At 41.2% G+C, this 22,228-nt stretch overlaps 1 protein-coding gene across 1 annotated transcript; it reads left to right on the top strand.

The window, feature by feature from the left end:
- Positions 1-8,225: 8,225 nt before the first annotated feature.
- Positions 8,226-20,705, top strand: SHCBP1L (SHC binding and spindle associated 1 like). The gene is given in 12 exon segments (XM_075711199.1): positions 8,226-8,309; positions 9,571-9,692; positions 12,887-12,997; positions 14,426-14,503; positions 15,019-15,123; positions 15,171-15,266; positions 15,908-16,056; positions 16,679-16,684; positions 17,657-17,852; positions 17,854-17,901; positions 18,541-18,661; positions 20,643-20,705. Coding segments are annotated over 12 exon segments (1,179 nt in total).
- The last annotated feature ends 1,523 nt before the right edge of the window (positions 20,706-22,228 follow it).

Raw genomic sequence — 22,228 nt, forward strand, 5'->3', positions numbered from 1 at the left:
CTATACACTAAGACATTTGACCCGTTTGGGGCTTATGAGCTCCAGAATGTTTTCAGTAAGCAGCACGGAGCAACAGGCGCTTTAATTTTCAGTCTTCCCATGCTGATTTAGCATCAGCATTTGTTCATGGACAAAATTTGAGCGCATACGCTAAGGAAAACTGCCCAGAAGTTTCAGACTGTGGTAGCAGAGCTTGGTTGTTGTGTGGGTCTCAATTATTAAAACAGGTTGATAAAAGTAACCCCCACAGAGAAAAACAACCCACATTTGCTAATAAATGTAAATAGATAGCTTGAGGATCCCCATATGAAAACTGCTGTACACCCAAGCATTTCATTACCAGTACATACATGTCAGTTTACACTAAAAAATGAAGGACAGAAAAGCCCCATACTCGCCATCAGCCTTACGGAGTTATCAGCCACTGGAGGAGGCATTCAAGCAACCTTATGAAATGTCGCTTCTCACAATCTGGCTGGTTTGGGCAACATAAGAAGTTTTCAGCAGTTTCCTGCCCTGCCCTCCATCATGCAGGGGCTTCCCATGGGCCCCACTCTGCTTTCCTCAGTGGACGCAATCAAAACAACAGTAATCGCAGCAGACGTCCACTCCCCAGCCACCAAATAACCCAAAAACATTTATGAGAAAGCAAGCGAGTCAGCAGATTCAGCAAAGAGTTGGTGCAAAAGAGTCAAGATTCAGAAGGGCTAGGTGACAAAATTCAGATGCTTTTAAAGGTGTATGTGAAAATAAACCACACTGCAGTCTCCGGTACTCCATTGGGGAACACAGAAAAAAACATGCTCTAAACTGTTTCTTTTTATGAAGATAAAAGCCAAGCTTTAGGCTTGCTTGTTTTTCTGTCTTGGTTGAAAACTTCATTTTACCAAGTTTGATTAAATATTTTGACTCAGTCCCAGCTAGGATAATCTCTGTGATTCCACTGAACCATATAAATTACTGCAAATTTTAATCGACTGATCTGTCACATCTTTCTAGTACCCAAAGCAATCAAAGTGCCCGTGTGCTATGTAAGGTGGGATTTCAATTCAGTTCTTACCAGCTGGGCACTGCTTCAGTCTCAGCATCAATGACAATGATGACAAAGCTTGATTTCTCCAGGCAATGGCCTACAGGCACGTCTAAAATGGGAGAGAAAAGCTGTAGCAGAGTAAAGCATCTCACATTTTATTTCAACAGGGATGGCAGAAACTGCAGGTGGGGGAACGAGGTTAAGGATTAAATGATCTCTTTCCACATGCAGTGCACCAAATGCAGCTTAGGACTAATGTGACATATGCATCAGAAATGCACTTCTGTATTGAAATTAAAGTGTGGTTTAAAGCCATCCTGTTTAGAGAAGAACTTCTGCAATCAAGGATAGGTCTGCAGAGAATGTGAATTAGTTTGGCAAATGTCTGAGGTTTCAGCGCAATCTTTGTCCACAATCACTACCAGTAAATGTACAGAATAAATCAGAGAACCGTACTAGTTACTACATATTCATACGTATCATGATTTTATGAAAGCAGAAGTTACTGTAATCTTATAAATAGAACTGAAAAAGAGAGCTACTAGCCATGAAAGCAGAAGGTGTTTCATAAAATGGTTTATTTAAGTTTGACTTTATTAGTCGCTCCTTTGCAGATTATCCTAAATAATCCTGTATGGCAACTACCGGTAAGTGAATAAAAAAGTATTTCTGAACCTGTTCATGAGAGGTAATCTGCTTCTTACAAGTTTCTGCAAACCCAGGAGAAATGAAAGACATAAGCTGATCATTTTATCTCTTTTCTGAAGTGGGTCTGGGATGTCTCCTCATTTTCTCTCCTTCAGACGGTAATGTTGGGAAGAAATACGCTAAAACAAAAATAAACATGAAAGCACTGTGCAGCTTTTCATCTTTCTATTGTGGATTCAAACACAGCCCATCCTTTTAACCAAAAATCATTTTGGTTAAGGGATGTCTGGTGGTGTATACGAAATTAATCTGTAATCTTTGATTCCTAGCAGATAAGATTTTTATCTTTTATCTTTACTCCCTCTTTTTATTCTGTGGTGTAGTTCTGTGCTGAATTTAAGCAACCACATCTTGCAGCCTACCTTAGACTGTGCCAGTAACATCAGAAGGACCCAAACCAGCCCTAACTACACTTCCTTCCCCTCTCCAAGACCCCCACTCGCCTGTCCAATACCACCATGAACAGCTGCTTTTGTAAAGCCCACCGATGAGGGCATTGGGAAAGGGACGTGCATGGATGGGTGCATTCAGCCTTGAAACATCCAGTGGGCCAGTGGGCTTCTTGGAGATGAGACATTCCTCAGCACTCCTTCCCTTCTAGCACTTCCATTCTCAATCAGTACACCAGCAACGCACTGCATGGGTGAAAGTGTGCCAGAGGAATTGATTAAATTTATTTCTGTATGGTATTACATCTGTAGTATAGAGACACTAAATTCACCAAAAATAGTCTCAGGCTCAGTGCCACCTTCATTCTTGCACTACAGGGTCCTCTGATGGATGCTCTGCCACCAAAAAATTCCAGCAATATTTAGGTTTCTGACGCACTGATGAAGTTGTCTCTGTAAAGAGCAGGACTTGTTTACCCAGATCCATTTGGATAATGTCTGAGTCCTGTTCTTCACTGACTTGCATAGCTATGCAAATCCTTCACATGTGTGAGCTGGGGCTGTTTACATTAACTGTAAAACACTCCCAGTAGAACTATCTTCCAAGCCTGATAAAATGCTATCCCAGAAAGTAGTGCGTGGGTTGGGGGTGGTCATGGGTATCTCACCATGAAGGGTGTCGACCTGTGTGACCACAATGAAGTTGTTGAACAAATATCCTTCCTGAACTTCCAGCAGAATTCCCCAGATTGTTTTCAACAGTTGGATAAATTCTTTTGCCCAGTGCCAACAGGGCTGAAACTTTCTTCCCAGTTAATTCTTAACTGTTGTTTATAGCCACAACTTTTTTTTTATAGCACAGTTTGACAATCAGTCTCGCCATGATCATTATTTTATTAATAATAAATCATGTTGCTGTTTTACCATTTGTAAACCCCTTCTTTTCCTCACACAAGATGGCCATTGAGAGCCATAAATAGTTTGTCTTAACTAGCAAGCTGCAGTTTGATTTGTTGTTATGCCGGAAGAGTCACACCTGGATGCCCAGCTGGAGGATGGCAACACTAGCACGTACTTTTGGGATCTGGAGATTCACTGATGTACCCCAACGACTTGTTCCTCCCCATAAAGCTCCTTAGCAACTTGTCTCTGCTCCCACATGGAACTGAGTTGAGGCGGAGCTGCTTCCCCATCACGTGACTTGGAGCATATGGTGAATGGTGAGGAGCTACGAGGAGTCTGACCTACAGAGCTGCCTTTGGGATACATACTCACGCCTGTTCTTGGCTGTCTGTCAGTGTGCCCCAGCTCTAGGCTTGGTCCACCCCCAGCTCACTAGGTTCTCCCCTGCATTGCCTGCGCGCCTGTTGATGGTCAGACGATGACCAGTTGAGAGGACAGAAGAGACATTCTCTGCACTCAAAGCCCCCCTGCCGCCAACGACTAAATAGACAAAAGAAGCAATTGAGGGAAAATCTGTTCAGCCCCTGTAGCAAAAAAAAAAAAAAATACTTGGGATGAACATAATCTTCTGAAAATATAGCTATCAAGCTCTACAAAGTCTCTGCAAAGCTACAAAGCACACATGAATTTTCAGAGGTTCGTAACTCAGCCATCTTTAGGTAGATGTTTGCGAGAGCACTGAAAGCTCATTTTGACATCAAGACCATTCCCCTGTCAAACATCAGTCCCTTGATCTAGTGTTCAGAAAGAGCAGAGTGTCACAGTGAAATACATACGGTGGCTTTGATATAAGTTGCACACTGTAGTATTCCCTAACGTTTTTGTTTGATCCAAATTACTCTCAGCTGAAAATGAACATAAAAACTCGACAAACATAATGATAATGAGACCCATACCACATGCAGTTTCAGTGGGAAAAAGAGAGTCAGTTTTGCAAAATTACAAACAGCGGAAAAGTCAAGGTTGAAAATGCTACCTACATGTTTGACAATGTTACTGGCTTTGTTTACAGTAAAATAAGGAACGCTTATTTTAGCAGAAAAGGGGGCATGGTCTAGCGGTTTGACCTTCCTACCAGCATCGCGACTGTAATGCTGACTTTTTTTCCTGTTCCTTGGCAGAGCACTTAAACATTCTTCATTCCTTCCTGACTATAAAAGTATCTAATACCTATCCATTAACACATCGCTATGCCTGCTAGGTGCTCTTGGGCAAATCAAATCAAACCTGTCGTCCTCCATTGTCTGTCACATCTATTGAGACTGAACTTTTCCCGGATGTCTTTACCTCCATTTGCGTAGTAGGTAGCCAGAAGACGGTCTGTCTCAGTGGCATAACACAGTACGTTTACTGACTTAATGTTACTTCATGTTTCTTCTTTTTCTTTCTCTGACTCTAGACTGTCAGGAGTTGTGACTCCTCTCTCTTGTACAATTGCTAAGCCTTCTGTTGGTACTAAATAAATAAATAGCAGGTAGCTACGGGTCTAGTCAGCTTCTCAGGAGCACCCACAACTCCTGGTGCAAAGAGCTGGGAGAAATGCCAGTGCTCTGATATCCTACCCTTCCTTCCCTTTTCTTTAAGTCAACAAAAGGTTCTCCAAAGACCCAGAAGGCTGGGCCCTGTGGGAAAGAGGAGATACAGTCTGCAGAGGCTAGAGGCTGTGGCCAGGGCTGTGTCTACCCTACCAAGTCCTCAGCTAGAGCAGAGGGCAAGTCACAGTTTCTTGGGAGTGTTCAGTCTTATGGTCTTGCAGTCATGAGAGGAACTGGGAAGAATATAAAAGTGCAAGACCATTCCCTGGTTGTTCTGTTGTCCATAGGTATCACAGGACTGGAAGATAGCCTATATTTGCAGGGACTAGGAATTAATCCTGATCCATAAGGCAGAATGTTGGAACCTCATTCATTGGGAGCAAGTGCATTCCTGTTTCCTTCTGCATCCATAATTTTTTGAATACCAAGAGAATCTATCCTCTTAGTTTGCAGCATGGAAAATGCTGTGTAAACACTCACACTGCTACTTATGGATTAGCAAAGCAAAGAGAAAAATTAAGATTGTTAGGGTAGGAAATGACATTTTTAAACTCATCAGTGGATACCATAAACAATGGAAAAATTTTTAAAATGCCTTAGAAATAGAGTGTTTCCTGCTAAATGTCTCTTCTTTTTTTTTTTTTTTTCTTTTTGAAGTACCAGTAGCAAGCTACCTAAGGAGAAGATTTGAAAATGTATTACAATAAGAACTCAGTAGGCAAGAAAAAACATAGTTTTCATAGCTGTAAGCTGCATTTTGCTTGCTGGGAACCTCAACATACTACCCGCAGAAAAATGCAGTGTTTGCGAAGGGATGGAAAATTCTAAGACCTGTATCCTGTTCTTTTACTTGTCAGATCTTTAAGAATAGGAAATCCTTAGTCTCTTCAACTGTTATTCATTTATTCCATTCTGGAGCTCAAGCAAATTATTACATCAGAGAATTTAATTACATTAAAAACATTTATCCAAGTAGATCAACTGTAACATTTATCTGACAAATCATTTTTTGTATGTTAATTTACCTCCAGCTATAAGCATGTTATTTTAAAATCATATGAAGAACTTAAAATCAAGATTTAGCATGTTGATTTATTAAACAATGAATTGTAATTGCTTGCGATGGGGCTAATTTACAATAAGCACCAGGAGAGGGTACAGAGGATAGGCTACATCTTTATAGGATGGTAATGTCAATCTGTCTTGCTCCTGTTTTCTCACAAAGATTCAGATGCCTGTCAGTGAAAGGCTGTATTAGCACTGAATTGACATTAAAGATTTAAATGCCAGAACATGCTTCTCAAAAGTTATTTCTTATATGATTTTAAATCACAGAATGCTCTTTAAAATAGCACCTCATTGTGACTGCCCATTGTTTTTTTAACCTAGAAAGTAGTTTTTGTTGGTCCACTTTTTGGCTTGAGTCATTCTCAAAACACATTTCACACCTCCCCATCAGCCACTGGCTTGTGGCAACTGAGTTTTTGCCACCCGAACTGTTTAACTTCAAAGGTTAAGAAAACAAAAAGGCTCCAGAACATAAACATCTTTCTATAGTAATACATACCTAGCATACCATTTTCATCAACGCTTCAGTGCAGCTCCCAAAGCTCTAAAATAGTGCCTGAAATTTTTACAGGTTTGTTCACTTCCACATTTTCCTATGTTTAAAACTAAGAAGTGTCCCTGGATATGTACGTTAGTAGGGAAGGCTGCCTTATTGAATGTTACTGTTCTATCAGACACCACCGAATACCATTTTTATGAATTTTATACCCCTGTTTGAGGGCTCTACAAACCCACAGACATATTCAGCTTCTCTTTCGTTTTGCCGAACCACCTGTGTTTCTTCTTACAAAGAAGTTGGTTGCATAATGGGTGAATTGGATTTAATGAGTTCTGCCAGATGGGTATCCCTCTGGGGTACTCCCTTCCAATTCATTTACACAAACATAAACGTAATTCCCCACACAGTACCTGAAAGCCTGGTAAGCTTCCAGATTATCACTAGGAGTTCTTTTCGGCTCGCCCTAATTTGGGAAAATATTTAAAGTTGTTTTCTTTTTTTTTTTTTCAGCCCACCTTGTGTTTATGTCTTCCAGCCATTCCTTGCCCTGCCTGGATCTGAGGCTGTAAGTCCCAAAGGAGCCAAGCTACAGGAGACTTGCCTGCTTTGCTAACCTGCAGAAGAAATCAAGCTTGAAAGCTTTTACTCGTATTCACCTCATCTCCAGCTCAACTGTGGGCAAGTACAGGTGCTCACAGTTTTAACAAATTCCATCTCTCAGGACAAGAGGCAAAAACAACTGTTCAGTCACTGGAAGCCACATAGCCAGGTCTCAGTTTAGCAACATCTGGCTTTCCAAACAGAGAAAACAGAACGAACAATGCTGCACAAACAGATGACACATAACTTCATTAGTCCCCTGAAGTGTGCAACGGACAGTTAGCATTTTTCTCATACTGAACCCAAGTACTCATGGTCAAGTTTCCTTCCAGGTTGCAGTTGGGACAGCAGATGTTCTCCCAGTGTGTTATTCTCCTCGCATCCTGCAGTCGGGATTGCCAATTTATTCAGGTTCCAGAGTACAAACAGGAGTTAGCTCAATGAAGCAATTGTTCATCCCGCTGTGAATTATGTGAGGTAATTTTGCAGGCTTTTCTCATATTCCTGCTTCAGGGGAGCTAAAATGTGAAGGGGTGGGGAGCAGACCTGGTGGCACAAAGCAAGAGGTAGCTTGCAGTTGCTCTCAGTAAGGATGTCTCCTGCTGTCCTGCATGGCTGGAAGGGCACTGGAAAAAACATTTCTTACTCATTGTTAGGTCATTAACATGTCATTAATTTTTTTTCTCTATATTTGGGACATTTAGGGACTTGTCAATGCTAGTTCTCTATAAAGGATTTGTGTGATCAACAATAACAGACAAATTCAGTGTTCTTTGGTAGATAAGACACGTACAGGTTTATCCTGAGACATTACAAAATAATTTTAATAGGGTTGTAATAGAAAGAAAAAACTTGGTGAAATGTACTGATAACATGATATTGTTCAGCTGAGTATCCTGAGTAATGAAAACTCGGTATATGTTGTAGAATATAGCATCTTAGAAAAGGAAAAAAGAGATGAGCTGACAGATGGGCTGTGTCAAAGACAGTGCCATGCTTACTACCCTTGTGCTGTCTGGAACTGGAAGGAAAGATTTCCAGTCTTCACAACAAGGACAGATAGCCAGTTGTTGATTTTGTTGTTGTCCCAGCCTGAACTGTAATGCTCTTTCAAACCATGGTGCTGTATAGCGCCATCAAGACTTCCCAGCATGTTATGGTTTCTGTAGCTGTACAGCATAACTTCCTGCATTTTTCATATTTCCTGGAGCTTGTGGAGTTGGGATTCTCCAGTAAATGGCTAGTTTGAAGAAAGATTACCAGGGATGGCATAGAACACGCACCCTCATTAGGTATGTGCATTCCCGGAGCCTTCAAGAGGCAGAACCCACCTTTGTACCAGTCTTAAAATAGTGAGATACCACCTGGTTAATACAACAGCAGGGCAGCAGAAGATAGATAGTCTATAGGCAGAGGGTGCCAGCCATGCAATGGACAAATACCTTTTGGAAAAACTGAAGATGAAAGAAAACAACTGGCTTGGGATCTGCAGGACTAAACCAGAGCATTTCATCGTGAATTCAGAAGATTTAATTACACTTTCTGTTGGAATACTTGTTGGGATAACTTCTCTGGCTATCTATCTCGTGTATCCATGATGCTATTCATGATGATATGTATCCTGGTGATCCATGAAAACTCATGTTAAAATCAGTAGTCTAATGACCTATATAGTGTATTTAATATAACAGAATTTCAGCAAGGGTCTCTCTCAGTGAAGGAAGTTATCTTTCTGTGGGATAAAAAGAGCACAGGGTGTTGTGATTAGAGATTTTTTTTTTCTTAGAAAGACAACTAATGTTCTCTTTTAAGACTTCTGTTATGTAAACACTTTCAGCTCAAGATTAAGTTCCCAGCCTTCTCTTGGATAAGCTAACTAGGCTGAAGCCTTTTTGTTAGACCTATTTTTGGCCTCGGATACTTTGCTGTCACTTTGAACTCTCTCCAAATTTTTAACACTGAAAAAATGCTGAGAGCGAGAATTGGGTACATTTTAGAAGTAATCTTTCCATTAGCATATGCAGAAATAATATAAATGGTTTTATACACGTCTTTGCAGCCACCATGTATTCACATCTTTTTGTTTACTTATTTATTTACAGTGATTTTTAAGTCCTCCTCAGAGATAGTTTTCTACATAGTCAGCTGTGCAGACCTAGTTTTACTAAACTTGTTTTCCAGACAAAGGTCACTTACTTGGAACAAAACAAACCAGACCTGAGTCCATATTTAAGTTTACAGCATCTCCTCCTCCATTGGTTTCTTTTGGAGAGTCTCCACTCAGAGTTTGAAGGTCACCTTTACCAAGGCTGAACCTGGAAACTTTCAGCCTGAAAACGAAAGCTGGAAGCAAATCAAAATAAATTATATAGTGTGAGAAAGCTAAGTAAGCTACTTGCATTGTTTAGACAACTTTGAATATATGAGTCACAGGCAATGAGGAAAGGAACCGTTCTTTAAAATGTCAATTCAGAAACCAGCATTTGGGGCAGCTTAAATATGCTTTTGTTGCTCACTTGTAGATGTTGGTTACTATAGCTACCTGATGTAGCCATTATTTTAATGTATATTGCACATAGACTCAAAAATATTCTGCCTGGAAAGAATTATAGGAAGATAAGATACTGTTCTCACAAATACTGATTTTTTTTTATTTAAGTAGCTTTGTGAGTTGAATCACAAGATCACACAGCTACACCTGTCTCTAGTTCTTTGTGTGTGTGACGATGCTAATGTAAGGAGGTACTAACATATGTAGCCTTTTGTCTAAATTAGGTCACATGCAAACCACCTCAGAGTTCATTGTGTCAGCTCAAAGCCTCCCTATCTTTTGCTGAAGGATTTTCCTCTCATTTTGAAAATATACCAAGAGAACTGATAATGTTCTGGAGCTTTGTGTAATGCTGGAAGCCTGGCCTAGAGAGAGACAGGGTGATGCTGGATTTGCGTTGCCCAGGCCTTGGAAGTTGTGAGGCATTTAGCTTTTTGCACTATTTTGGCATTCACAGATGATACAACATTAACTGAGGAGCTGTATCAATAGCAGAAATATTTTAAAGCTTACTTTGTTTTGGTAATAGTATAAGAGGAATCACATAGAAAACATGCATCTAAAGTGCAGTAAGACTGAAAATATATGTTGAGTAAATCCATGTCACATTGCTAGGAAGCTTGTCTGGCTGAGCTGACCTCATGTAGAGATGCTTGTCACCTTCTAGTTGCCCCATCCTTAGCTCTACAGAAATCTCTGGTACTTGGTCTTCTCGCTCAAGTGGTGTGTCCTCCCCCACCTTATTCTTGTTACTCCCAGAGGCATTGTTCCTTGTTGTTTTACTGTTCTCTGTGCACAGCATTTTTAAGGCTGTAGCAATTTATCTCAAGAGCTCACAGGATGTTTTAAAACATCTTTTTTTGTCAAAAATGTCAGGTAGGGAGCATTGGTATGGATCCTGACGACTCTTATGATTGAGAACCACTCGGAGAGATAAGGTCGTTGCAAAATTGTCTTTGCTTCCAGCAATAAATTTAAAGTGACACTTCTAAAGAAGTCAGTTTGAATTGCTGAGATTTTTCTTTGGAAAAAATTTAAGACTAAATTGTTTAAAATCTTTGTCACGTAAATGCCATCTGGAAGACTAAAAGACAAAACTCTCTTACTGAGTTTTGAAAAATTTAGTCTTGGACTTTGTCCTAAGTTAGGGAAGAAAAAGAAATCTTAAACTCACAGCATTTGCAAATATGAAAATGTTTTCACATTTAGCCACTGATTTGTTTTGCTCCATTTCTGGTGCCTCACCCTTAGAATAAAGATTATCAAATGGCATTCTGTAATTTGTAAGACTTTCCTCCTAATGGTTTGACTTTGTTTTTCTCACTTTATGTATTATATCCTACTTCAAAAACTGCAAAGAGCCTTAACAGCAGAGTAGGCGAGGGCCATATGAGCATGCATGCAATTAGAGGAGCCTAGTGAATGTGTGATCCCCTGCAGAGAATGGCAACATTCATTTGCACAGTGCGTTTCTTATCTGTTGACGTTTCTCTTGTTAATAGTATTAAAAGTATCATATGTGTAAATCATCTTCAGGCTGTTAGAAGATTATCATGTTATTGCCAAGAGTGACCACACAGGATCTGCTTCCAAACAAATGCAGTAACTGCTTGCTTTTCATCCGACACAAGATTGCCTCTTTCAGCGTTATTAATATGTTCAATGTTAGTGAGACAGTTGTTGCTGTTTTGGAGACTGTTTACTATGAGTCTGGGGAACAAACTGATATTAAAGCTAGAGTTTAGCTCTGATTCTCCCACCGTCTGATGATGATGGTGATCCTTTTTTTAGCAGTCATTAGCATACACAGAGGAACCTTTTTCTGCGTGATTTGTCCTAATTTACATAAAACCAAGATCAATGTGTGTTGCTCTTTCAACATCTACCTAATATCCATGTCCTCCTATAGGTACCAGGTGCTTTGCAAACCATTACCACTGTAATCATGTGAGCGCAGGTGCTCCTATGAAAAACAAGACAAGCCCTTTGGAAGCAAATTTCTGTGATAACTGCTGCATCAGAGATGCTCCCAAGGCTGACAGCCTCTCCAGTGCCCCTTCTGAGCTGAAAAAGTTGGAAGTTCCTTAGCGAGCTCTCCAACAGGCACTTTTTCTCTCTGCTGTGGGAAGGACTGGTGCAGGACGAAGATGCTGACCCTCCGGTGTCTGTTTTCAGTCTGTTCTTTTTGGTCAGTGTGGCTTAACCCATATGTTATTTCATTGCCCTTGCTCATTTTCTTTTTTACCAGTGTAGCAGAGCTGCCAGGCTTCTGTTGGGTTAATACAAGCGTATCTCTCCTACTGAAGTGCACCAGAAGAACTGGCCTCTACAGACAAACGTGTAGTATTTTTTTTAACCCCTCTTCTCTTCTTTTGTGGCAGACTGCTGCCTTGCCCAAACGATAAGCAAAGCCAAACTCTATTCCAGAAGCATTAATGAGTCTCTGGCTAGTCCTGTGAGCAGCCTGCCAGCTCCACTGGCCAAACCAAATGTCTGCGTTAGCCCTAAGGGAGGAGGATGAACCATTCTATGGCAGCTGTAAAAGGTCACACGGTAAACACCAGTGCTACTGCTCATCTGTTGTCCCAACTGATCCGAGTAGTTTGGACGTGTGTGCGGTATGCATGTGAGTGAGCGGTTCTAAGCTCTCTCCTGGCTCTTCGAGATTCAGATTACAAACTAGAGAATTAGCAAAACTTAGTTGATTAATTTGGGTTTGTTCTACCTAGTTTGAGACTGGTCATTCAAATGAGATGGGTCTCAAGACTTACACCACCTGAAAACCTTTGTCTTAAAATACACATTCTGCCTTTCCTGCATAAATCTGTGCAGGGTCTGGAGCTTTTTGGCTTTGTTTGTTTATAAGCATGGGGGCATTCAAAAATATTATAAATAGCTAAAGGTCTAACATTGTTTGACAGTCAGGGATGTACTAGAAATCTTCTAATTTGTCTTCTCCTAAGAACAGAGCCAGACTGTTTCCATTGTTGTGATTAGTTTTCGTATTATGAGTTTAGTAGCCCTTTCCTTCTGCTTCCAGAGTTGTTTTTGCAATGTGTTTCCATGTTCTCATATCCTTCAGCCTCATCTCTCTGCAGGGATGTATTCAGGAGATTGCTTGAAACATCCAATAATGCTACTAATCTCAAATTCTTGTCTTTAAGATAAAGTTTTGCTTATTTTGTATGCTACCGATCATATTCTGCAGAACAGGTAAGTGTTACTGTCCTAGAATGCTTTCTACTCTTCCCCTTCCCCCCATAAATGATAGTTACACCAGAATTTTTTCTCATCTAATTATATTATTTGCAGTCTTTCCATATTAGGAAAATTACCTGCAAACTTTTGCGAGTTTAGAAAAGGAAAAAAAGACCACTTTTCCCTGCTCTCTATCCACTTACATACTGTAACATGAAGATATCATTTACATTCTTTAGTGATGTCATTTGTGGGAACTGGGATGATGATGAAAGCTGTGAGAAATAGTCAGCTCTGCTTGAGGAACTTTTCATGCTGCAGTGGGTCACCACTTTAAAAACATCTGGAAAAGTAGAAAATCTTACGTTTGGACTTGATTCATTATCAAAGTAGCATTAAAGAAGAACCGACAGCTGGAGAAGCTGATGAATACCAGAAAACATACTGTGCTATGTGAACTGCTGCAGAAGTGGGACACTTTGTCTCTGGTAACCCTTCTGGGCCATTAGCCGCTTGAAAATTTAGGGGAAAAAAGAAAAAAAGAAAAGAAGTAAGTACTTTGAAATTGCAGTTTTCATTGCCTGCATATCCACAGGCTAATATGCAGGTGCCTTGCACATTACACACAGAATATAAAGAATGTACGTTAATGTGAAACTGGACTAAATCTTCTGCCTGGAATTACATGGGAAATCTGGCAGTATCAGGGAGAAAAATCTCTTTTCTCCTGTAAATGAGCATATAAATTCCTTAATTATGACTTGAGTGATTATGTACCAGAAATACTCATGACCAGAAATATTTTCTATTTTCAGAGGGGTAGTGGGGCAGAAGTATATTATGCAAAATTTTCTATGTGTTATCTGGCACAATATAATAAAGATTTTTTTGCTTTTTATCATGATGTATCCTTGTATTCGATAACGTACTGTGTTTTAATCCTAACTTTTATATCCATGGTCTTTGGTTGTCAAAGACTTTTGAGCTCTCATCAGCACCTAGTATTTATGGATTCTTTCTTCTACCTCAGTTCCTTAAATTCATCTTCAGTTGGATTAGAACTCCTACCATCAAAGTCTACCCTTCCACCCACCACAGATGCTGATATCATACCAGCAAAGCTTGTACTTTGCACAGTGCCAGATTTCTGAGTCACTCAAAGATTTTAAAAAAATTAAAGTTTTTAATGGTGCCTTGGAAAATATGACATCACTGGGAGTTTCTCACAGAAGTTTTCTGCTCTGAGAGCGTCCGGCAGGCCATGCTTATACAGTTCCCACCGTGCCGAGTTTGGATCATCCTAAATCCTCAAATTCTTTCTTGCCACCAAATCCCAGAATTGATCAGGCCTGCAGAGCGAAGGGGTGAAAAGTAGAGGACAAGTAGAAAGCAGATGTAGAAAACATCTTCAGGAATGTCACTTATCAGTGCATAGAATGAATGAATGAATGAATGAGCTCCTATGTAAGAAATCATAGAATTAAAACTACAATAAATCCACCTTGAAATAGTGATCTAGGTTATATGATACTTAAACTCCATCAAAGCAGTTTTGGCCCCATCTATTAGTTTGTCAAACAAACGTTATAAAGGCAGCTATGCTGGAAGAGCCGTGTTTAGACTTCAGCACATGAGTCAAAGCCTTGACATTTCACAAAGCTAAACTTTATTTTGAGGGTTTGGATGTGGCAAGCAGGTGGTCTGAGCAGCTGAGCACAAAAGGAAACCAACTGAAGTGGTTATTGCACTGGAATTATCCATAGCGCAGTATGAAAACGGGCAATCAGTTGAAAGCAGAATTATCTTTTAAGATGCTTTACAATAAGTAACATAATCCAAAAAAGCCCAACACTTGAGGTATCTTTTCTTTTTCCTTGGAAGCCTTCCTAAACTCCTAGGTACCACCTACTACATATTTTTTCAGGAGTGGACCTTCAACTTTTTATTCTCCATCCATAGGTGAGAATTTTGGGCCATCATTACAGTAATAGTGGCAGATGGCACAGAGCTACATGACCAAACATACTATTATTCTTTCTGCTTACCACAGTTGAGAATTTTCTTTTTCTTGCAATTTCTGTCCTTGGAAAGAGCGCTGATGCAGTTGAGAGAACTCTTACTCCCCTCTCCCCCCAGAAAAGAGTTGGCTACATTGAGCAACTAATTCCTTCAGTAGAAGGTAAGAGGAACAGTGGGCAATTAAGAACCAGATGCTGACTATAGGTCAGGAGCTTAGATGTGCACAAACCCAGTAGCTAGGAAAAATAGGCAGTTCCTCATGTATTTTCCAGTGTAGCTTTCTGAATGTCTCTTTGCAGATGCCAGCACGGGAGGAAAACTTGGTATTCCAAAATACAGTCCTGGTATCTAAAAAGCTCTTTGCAAAAGGAACTGACTGCAGGAAACAGAGCAGGGCAGATTTAAAAATTGCTCTTAAATTTGAAACTTTGCTTCTGCTCTTTTTTTTTTTTTAGTTTGTTCAAATGTAGGAAGCAGTGCTTACTCTTTCCTGTAAAGGTGAAAGATTTTTCTATGAACACTCCATTTCAGCAATATAATAATTTGAACGTGGCTTTAGAAAATTAGAATCATAGAATCGTTTAGGTTGGAAAAGACCTTTAAGATCAAATTGGTACAGTGGAAACCATGTGGTCATTTTCCCAGGAGAATACGAGGCTGTAAACTTATCCCTGTGAACTAAAGACATTATTATTGGACCTTAGTATTGTATTCTTTTATAATTTACCTCTGTCTTTATGAACCATAGCTCAAAAGCAGTCCTGATTAACAGTTCTTAGCAAATGGTAGGGAAAAGTATGTTTACCAGAGCTTTTAATGGGATTAAAAACTTTCAGTGTGAAAATAAACAGCAGAGTATAATTTGTTAGCTACTACCTAGGGAAAAAATACTGTGCTACTGGAATACAGTATAGCAGGAATTCAGTGAAAAATCAGTTTCATAAAACATATGTATATATAAAACATACATATTTTAAAGCAGCATAAAGTTAGGCAGCAATAGCACCTCCAAAGCAGGCAGGTCCTCTTCCCCGATGGCTCTTGAAAGGTGTGATTTGGGTTGCTTTTTTTTTTATAAGAACATCAATATCAGCACTGTATTTAACACTCCCATAAGGTGACGGGTTTAATAAGAAATTAGCATCAGCAAACTTTCCAGCCATGCGAATCACACCTTGCAGGTTTAAAGCCTACAAGCACCGTTTATCTAAATGCCTGCACTCACTTGCGCACGTTTCTGTACTCGGGTTGATGCCTACACCGTCACGTCGTCTCACATCTTGCAAAGTACGACATCGGGTTCCGAGTTTATCTTTTACTCCATCAATTTTTCATGCTTTTTAGTATCCTGAAAACAATGCAAAAGTGCTCCTTCAGCTGCCTGTCCTTTCTGGTGTGCTGTTTTAATGCACATTACCTCCAGGGGAGAACAGTCACTGAAATACATTCTGCTAAAGCTGGCCCTTCTGCAACACGAAGGCTTGTGCTAACCAGTAAAGCAAAACTCCCAGCAGAAATACAGAGAAACTGAAGCTATTTCTTGCACCTCAGCCCTTTAGCCGCCCCCTTTTCTGCCCAGACACAGGCACACTTAAAATGCACCGATGTTTTAAGTTGCTTCACCAGCGCTAAGGCAGCATCTCTTGCTTCTTTAAATGACCTCCTCATCCTAGACCCAACCTGCTTTTAAACACCAGTGCCTCATGCAAAGCTACTGGTGAGGACTTTTTGTTCAGCTTATTTTAAGGATGCCTTAATGCAGCTTTCTGTTACTGCTGAGAACAAGGAAATACCAGACAGGTTTCAGAGCTCTTGACAGTGTCAGGAGAAAAGCACCAGGAGGGTAGGGAGCAGGCAACGAGGGAGATTTGGAACGAGGCGATAGAAAATGTCAGTGAAACTGAGAGCGCACGTGTGCCAGTGAAGTGTGCCCTTCTGCTGCACACTGCGAGGCCACACACTCTCAACAGATGATGCTTGAACCAAGGAAGTGCTTTTAGGCCGTTATTTTCAGGTCTTTCTCCTCTCAAAGCTCCAGGTGAGCTTTTGATTAAAAGCACTCATCTCTTCATCTTTTTTTGCTGTTTTTAAACTCATATTGCATCTCTTTTTCAGAGACAGGTAAGGCATCACTATCTTGCATACTAAGCCACCCACCTTGATAAAGTTGTATCCGTGACATTAGTTTTCCTCTGGCTGGCATTCCTCACCCCATTTTTGATTTGGAGGCAGGAAAAGAGATCAATTAGGTAATTGCACTGCTAATTTGGTCAGGGTTCTTAGGAACAAATTCAGTATGGGCACGCTTTTAATATGTGCCCTACATATCAAGCGCAAATGTTTCTAAGTAACTCCATAGAAAGAATCTTCCTATAAAGAAACTGCTTAAGAGCAAAGATTTCCTTTCAAGAGGACTCATCCTCCTGGAGATGGTGGTCTTGAGATCAGTGGGATACCATTAATGCTGATGTCACAACTGATCAAAACTAAATGTTTTCTTTTAAACGTTCTCCAAGTAAAGATCATAGCGTAGTTCTGTTGAATGTTTCTCCGTTGGTGGAAATCTCCCTACGGCTAGAGACATTTTTCAATTCTTACCCTGGAGGATGTTATGGGACATGCTGCCTGAGTACTTCTGTGTTGATGAGATTAATCTCCTGCACATTTACTCTAAGAGAGCAACAAAAGGCAGACACTCAGCCTTCTTCTGTGACTGACTCTAAATATCACCTCAAGGACAAAAGCGAACATGCTGTGTTTCTCGTCTCTCCTGTGCAGAGATACACAGTCTATGTCTTTGTGGTTTGTGTTCTGCTCACCAGGCTTTTGAAATTGAGCTGTCAGTTTGCGTGAACGGTGTTCGTGTTTTGTTTAATGCAGCATAGGGCATGCAATCAGGCGGGCAAGCACAAGGTCCAGAAATTAAGATAAAAAGTGCATTTAATGGTTTGTAACTTGTTGGTAGCATTGTTAATATTTATGTGAGAAGTTTTAAACCAAGCAAAATTCAAGTAACTGACTGACGAGTGTTATCCTTCGTATTATGGTTTTGACATTATTGTCAATATTATTATTCTCCTTTTTCACTTGCAGCTGGAAAACGAGAAGAATCCGTGATTGTTTCCAAACCCCCTTATGAGAGCTCTGTGGTATCAAAAGCCCAAGATACTAACCCAACGCACCTTAGGTCAGTACAGCGGAGAACAGTCAACGGTGTCATGGCTGACACTGAATCTGGCCAGGTGACTATAGCAAATTGTGTACGAAGGTGCAAAGGAACTGGCTTCTGCGCTTACCGGGGCTTCTCTGACCATCACAGATAGTGAGATTACCGGAGGTAGTTCGTTCTTCTTGACTTTCAGATAATTAAATTTGTTGTACAAGAGAGGGGAGAGCTCTGACAACCTGGCTTTTTGAAATAAAGCACAGATCAATTTACTCACACAGTAAACTCATCACAAGCTCAGTTTTTACTGTGAAAACGTACATGTCATTTCAGGTTAATTTTCAGGTTTCTGTATGCAGGCTGTTTAAGCTCTTCATTACCATGTCAATCCTTGTTTAGACTGTGCTATTCATTTCCGGCACGGGAAGCGTAGGCAAGGATTATTGCTTTCCCACTTAACTTGCCCTGATGGATTAGATATTAAAAACCAGACTGAATATTGTTAAGCAGTATTTTCATGCTTGACACTCCTTAATATGTAAAATACTCGCACGTAGATAAAACCAACTAAGCTGTAATTTGTAGATGCTAAACAGTCCACAGCACCTTCCCCCTTCACAACCTGTGACCTGAGCACTCCTCAGGACTGGGTATCCTTGCAAGCTCCATCCCAGGGGCAACTCCCAGCGTAGGTGTGTGACCTACACAATTTTGTACGTTATTACACTGGGCTGTACTCTTTAAGCGCCAATTAATTTTTCAACAATTCTTACAAGCAACATGAAATTTGGTATAACCATTTTGTTAATGAACAGGGCACTGGTGTTGAGCTGTACCCAAGAAGCACAGCCATCTTAGAGAGTTACAAAATTCAACACTGTACCAGAACCAGTGAGACCTCACATCACACCCACGGTGGCATTAATGTTAAGGTAATGGGGTTTTGTTCTTTTTCCGGTAATAGTAAATAATAGCTTTACAGTTACAAATGAGAATCATTTTTGTAAATAGACCTGAGAAACACCAACTTCACTCTAAAAAGGGAATTTCTTTATCGAGGACTAACATCGAAGTACCCCCAGTAAAACCATTTTTAGTTAGTATAGCTATTTTAGCTATACTTGTATAGTTGTATAGTTGTATACTTGTATAGTATCGCATTTTTAGTTAGTATAGAATATTGCACATATACTTAATAATCCCTGGTATCCTATTCCACTTCCTAAAACTTATGAAAACAGAAGCAGGGAAAAGCTAATGTTAATTATGTAGTTGAAAGCAGACTGCGGCAAAGGGCCCCACTACACATGAATCATAGAATCATAGAATCATTTAGGTTGGAAAAGACCTTTAAGATCATCCAGTCCAACCATTAACCTAACATTACCAAGTCCACCACTAAACCAATTAAGGGTAGAGTAGTAATTTCATGTTTCCTGGCTTGGTGGCTGGATTATTTTTTAATGAAAGTAAAACTAGGAATCATTAAGGTTGGAAAGGATCTCTAAGATCATCAGTCCAACCATTAACCCAACACCACCATGCCTACTAAACCGTGTCCCAAAGTGCCACATCTACCCGTTTTTTGAACACCTCCAGGGATGGTGACTCCACCACCTCTCTGGGCAGCCTGTTCCAATGCTTGACCACTCTTTCTATGAAGAAATTTTTCCTGACATCCAACCTAAACCTCCCCTGATGCAACTTGAGGCCATTTCCTCTCATCCTATCGCTAACTACTTGGGAGAAGAGACCAACACCCACCTCACTATAACCTCCCTTCAGGTAGTTGTAGACAGCGATAAGGTCTCCCCTCAGCCTCTTTTTCTCTAGGCTAAACAATCCCAGTTCCCTCAGCCACTCCTCAGAAGGCCTGTGCTCCAGACCCTTCACCAGCCTTGTTGCCCTTCTCTGAACATGCTCCAGCACCTCAATGTCTTTCTTGTATTGAGGGGCCCAAAACTGGACTGTATTCGAGGTGTGGCCTCACCAGTGCTGAGTAATGGTTGGACTGGATGATCTTAAAGGTCTTTTCCAACCTAAACAATTTTATGATTCTCTTCTGTGAGTACAGGGGGACAATCACTTCCCTGCTCCTGCTGGCCACACTATTCCTGATACAAGCCAGGATGCTGTTGGCCTTCTTGGCCACCTGGCCACACTGCTGGCTCATGTTCAGCCGGCTGTCTACCAACACCCCCAGGTCCTTTTCCGCCGGGCAGCCCTCCAGCCACTTTTCCCCAAGCCTGTAGCATTGCATGGGGTGGTTATGACCCAAGTGCAGGACCTGACACTTGGCCTTGTTGAACCTCATACAACTGACCTTGGCCCATCAATCCAGCCTGTCCCAGGGCCATCCTACCCTTGAGCAGATTGACACTCCCACCCAGTTTGGTGTCATCTGTAAACTTATTGAGGGCGCACTCAATCCCCTCATCCAGATCATTTATAAAGATATTAAACAAGGCTGGCCCCAAAACAGAGCCCTGGGGAACACCACTTGTGACCGGTTGCCAACTGGATTTAACTCCATTCACCACAACTCTCTGGGCTTGGCCATCTAGCCAGTTTTTTACCCAGCGAAGAGTACACTTGCCTAAGCCATGAGCTGCCAGCTTCCCTAGGAGAATTCTGTGGGAGACGGTGTCAAAGGCTTTACTGAAGTCCAGGTGGATGACATCCACAGCCTTTCCATCATCCACTAGGTGGGTCACCAGGGCATAGAAGGAGATCAGGTTGGTCAAGCAGGACCTGCCCTTCATGAACCCATGCTGGCTGGGCCTGATCCCCTGGTTGACCTGCACATGCCTGTTGAATGCACTCAAGATGAACCGCTCCATAACCTTCCCTGGCACTGAGGTCAGGCTGACAGGCCTGTAGTTCCCCGAATCCTCTTTCCGGCCCTTCTTGTAGATGGGTGTCACACCGGCAAGCCTGCAGTCGTCTGGGACCTCCCCTGTTAACCAGGACTGCTGACAGATGAAGACCTGACCAGAACAAAACCTTAACTGAAATAGCAGGAGCCAGTCACGGAAACGCCAGCGACCGTGCTCTCCAAAGGGAGGCCAGCTCACTAGAGTTCATCTGAATTTTTCCCAGTATCGCCAGTTTAGTTTCTGCACACATACAGACTGCAGTGGTGCTGAACAGCTGAACAGCCTATAGCCGTAGGGCCCTTAAGCACTGGTCTGTGCTCACCTTGCACCCATCCCTCCTGCCTCCTGTTTAAATACTGACTTCTTTTGAAGACCAGTAACAGCTAGAGGAAATTAGACAGCTTTAGCAGATATTAGATCATATGCAAGATCTGTAGGCCCGATACTGAAATTGTTATGTATAGTTCTCTTTAAAACCACTTGACATCTGCTTCATATTTCCAGTTTTGTGTTAGTAACACAACTGGGATAACACAACGTTTGAGGGGCAAGCCAAGGAAAGCAAGTTTTGTCTGGATGCAATAAAACAGATGTGGAAAGGGAAGGTGGCTAACACTACAGCACATCTTTCAATGTCCATCCCTTCTGATTCCCTAACAGGTTGTTCCTGGAGAAGAAAAATAATCACACATTCAGTAACGGTGGCACAGAGTGACCATTCTTCAGTCTACAGAAAAGTCTACCTCAGCAGAAAGGACTGTGGAGTTTACTGCATCAGATGATGCAGAAGATGCACACTCCAAATTAATCCCAGATTTAAGTTTGGAGATGAATACTGATACACTTGATATCAAAGATAGCTCTGTAATTCATAGCTGGATATCTAAGCTTCATGTGGCATTTAGCTTTTAGCAGTTTTGATTAAAGAAACCGTGCTTCACCCTTACCTAGTTTTTAAGAACTCTTCATTAGATACAAAAGTGTTGGACTTGCTTTAAACTTCACTCAAACACCAACATCTCCCACACCCCTGTAAGTGCAACTAATTATTGGTTCTGAATAAACTTTCCAGTTGGATTAGTGGGGGAAGTGGAGCGGTTAATCTCACCAGGCTTGGTAACGTAACAGGTTTCATACCAAGCTGTGCCCCCAGACATCTCCCTGCGCTGCTGAGGCCCTGCAGTACAAAGTGTGTGTGAGAGGCAGCACCTACCTCCTGCTGCCCCAGGCCAGCACAGCTGGTTTTGTGGCCATGCTGTAAGAGAGGTAAGGGAGTTTTGGCCAAAAAAAACCCACCCCAAACCATTCATACGCACATATTTATTGTAAACTGGAGTGCTTCCCTCATCTTGTTCACACAGGTATTCCTGCACAACACGGCCTGACTGTAGAAAATCCTTGAGAGTAATCTGTACCTGCGGGTACCCCATGTCATCCACCCCTGCTCCACGTCACTTCCCAGGTGCTAGTCTGAGAGGTACAGAAGAAACCACACCTCGCTGGACAGCTTTTTATCCCCTCTGTGTCAGTATACTTCTGCAAGCACCACACAGCCAGCTGAGCTTTGAATCTCTGGAATCCACAGGCTGGAATTTCAATTAATTCTAATTAAAAAAAAAATAT

The sequence above is a fragment of the Pelecanus crispus genome, chromosome 5 (assembly GCF_030463565.1).
Source record: "Pelecanus crispus isolate bPelCri1 chromosome 5, bPelCri1.pri, whole genome shotgun sequence".
NCBI classification, from domain to species: Eukaryota; Metazoa; Chordata; class Aves; order Pelecaniformes; family Pelecanidae; genus Pelecanus; species Pelecanus crispus.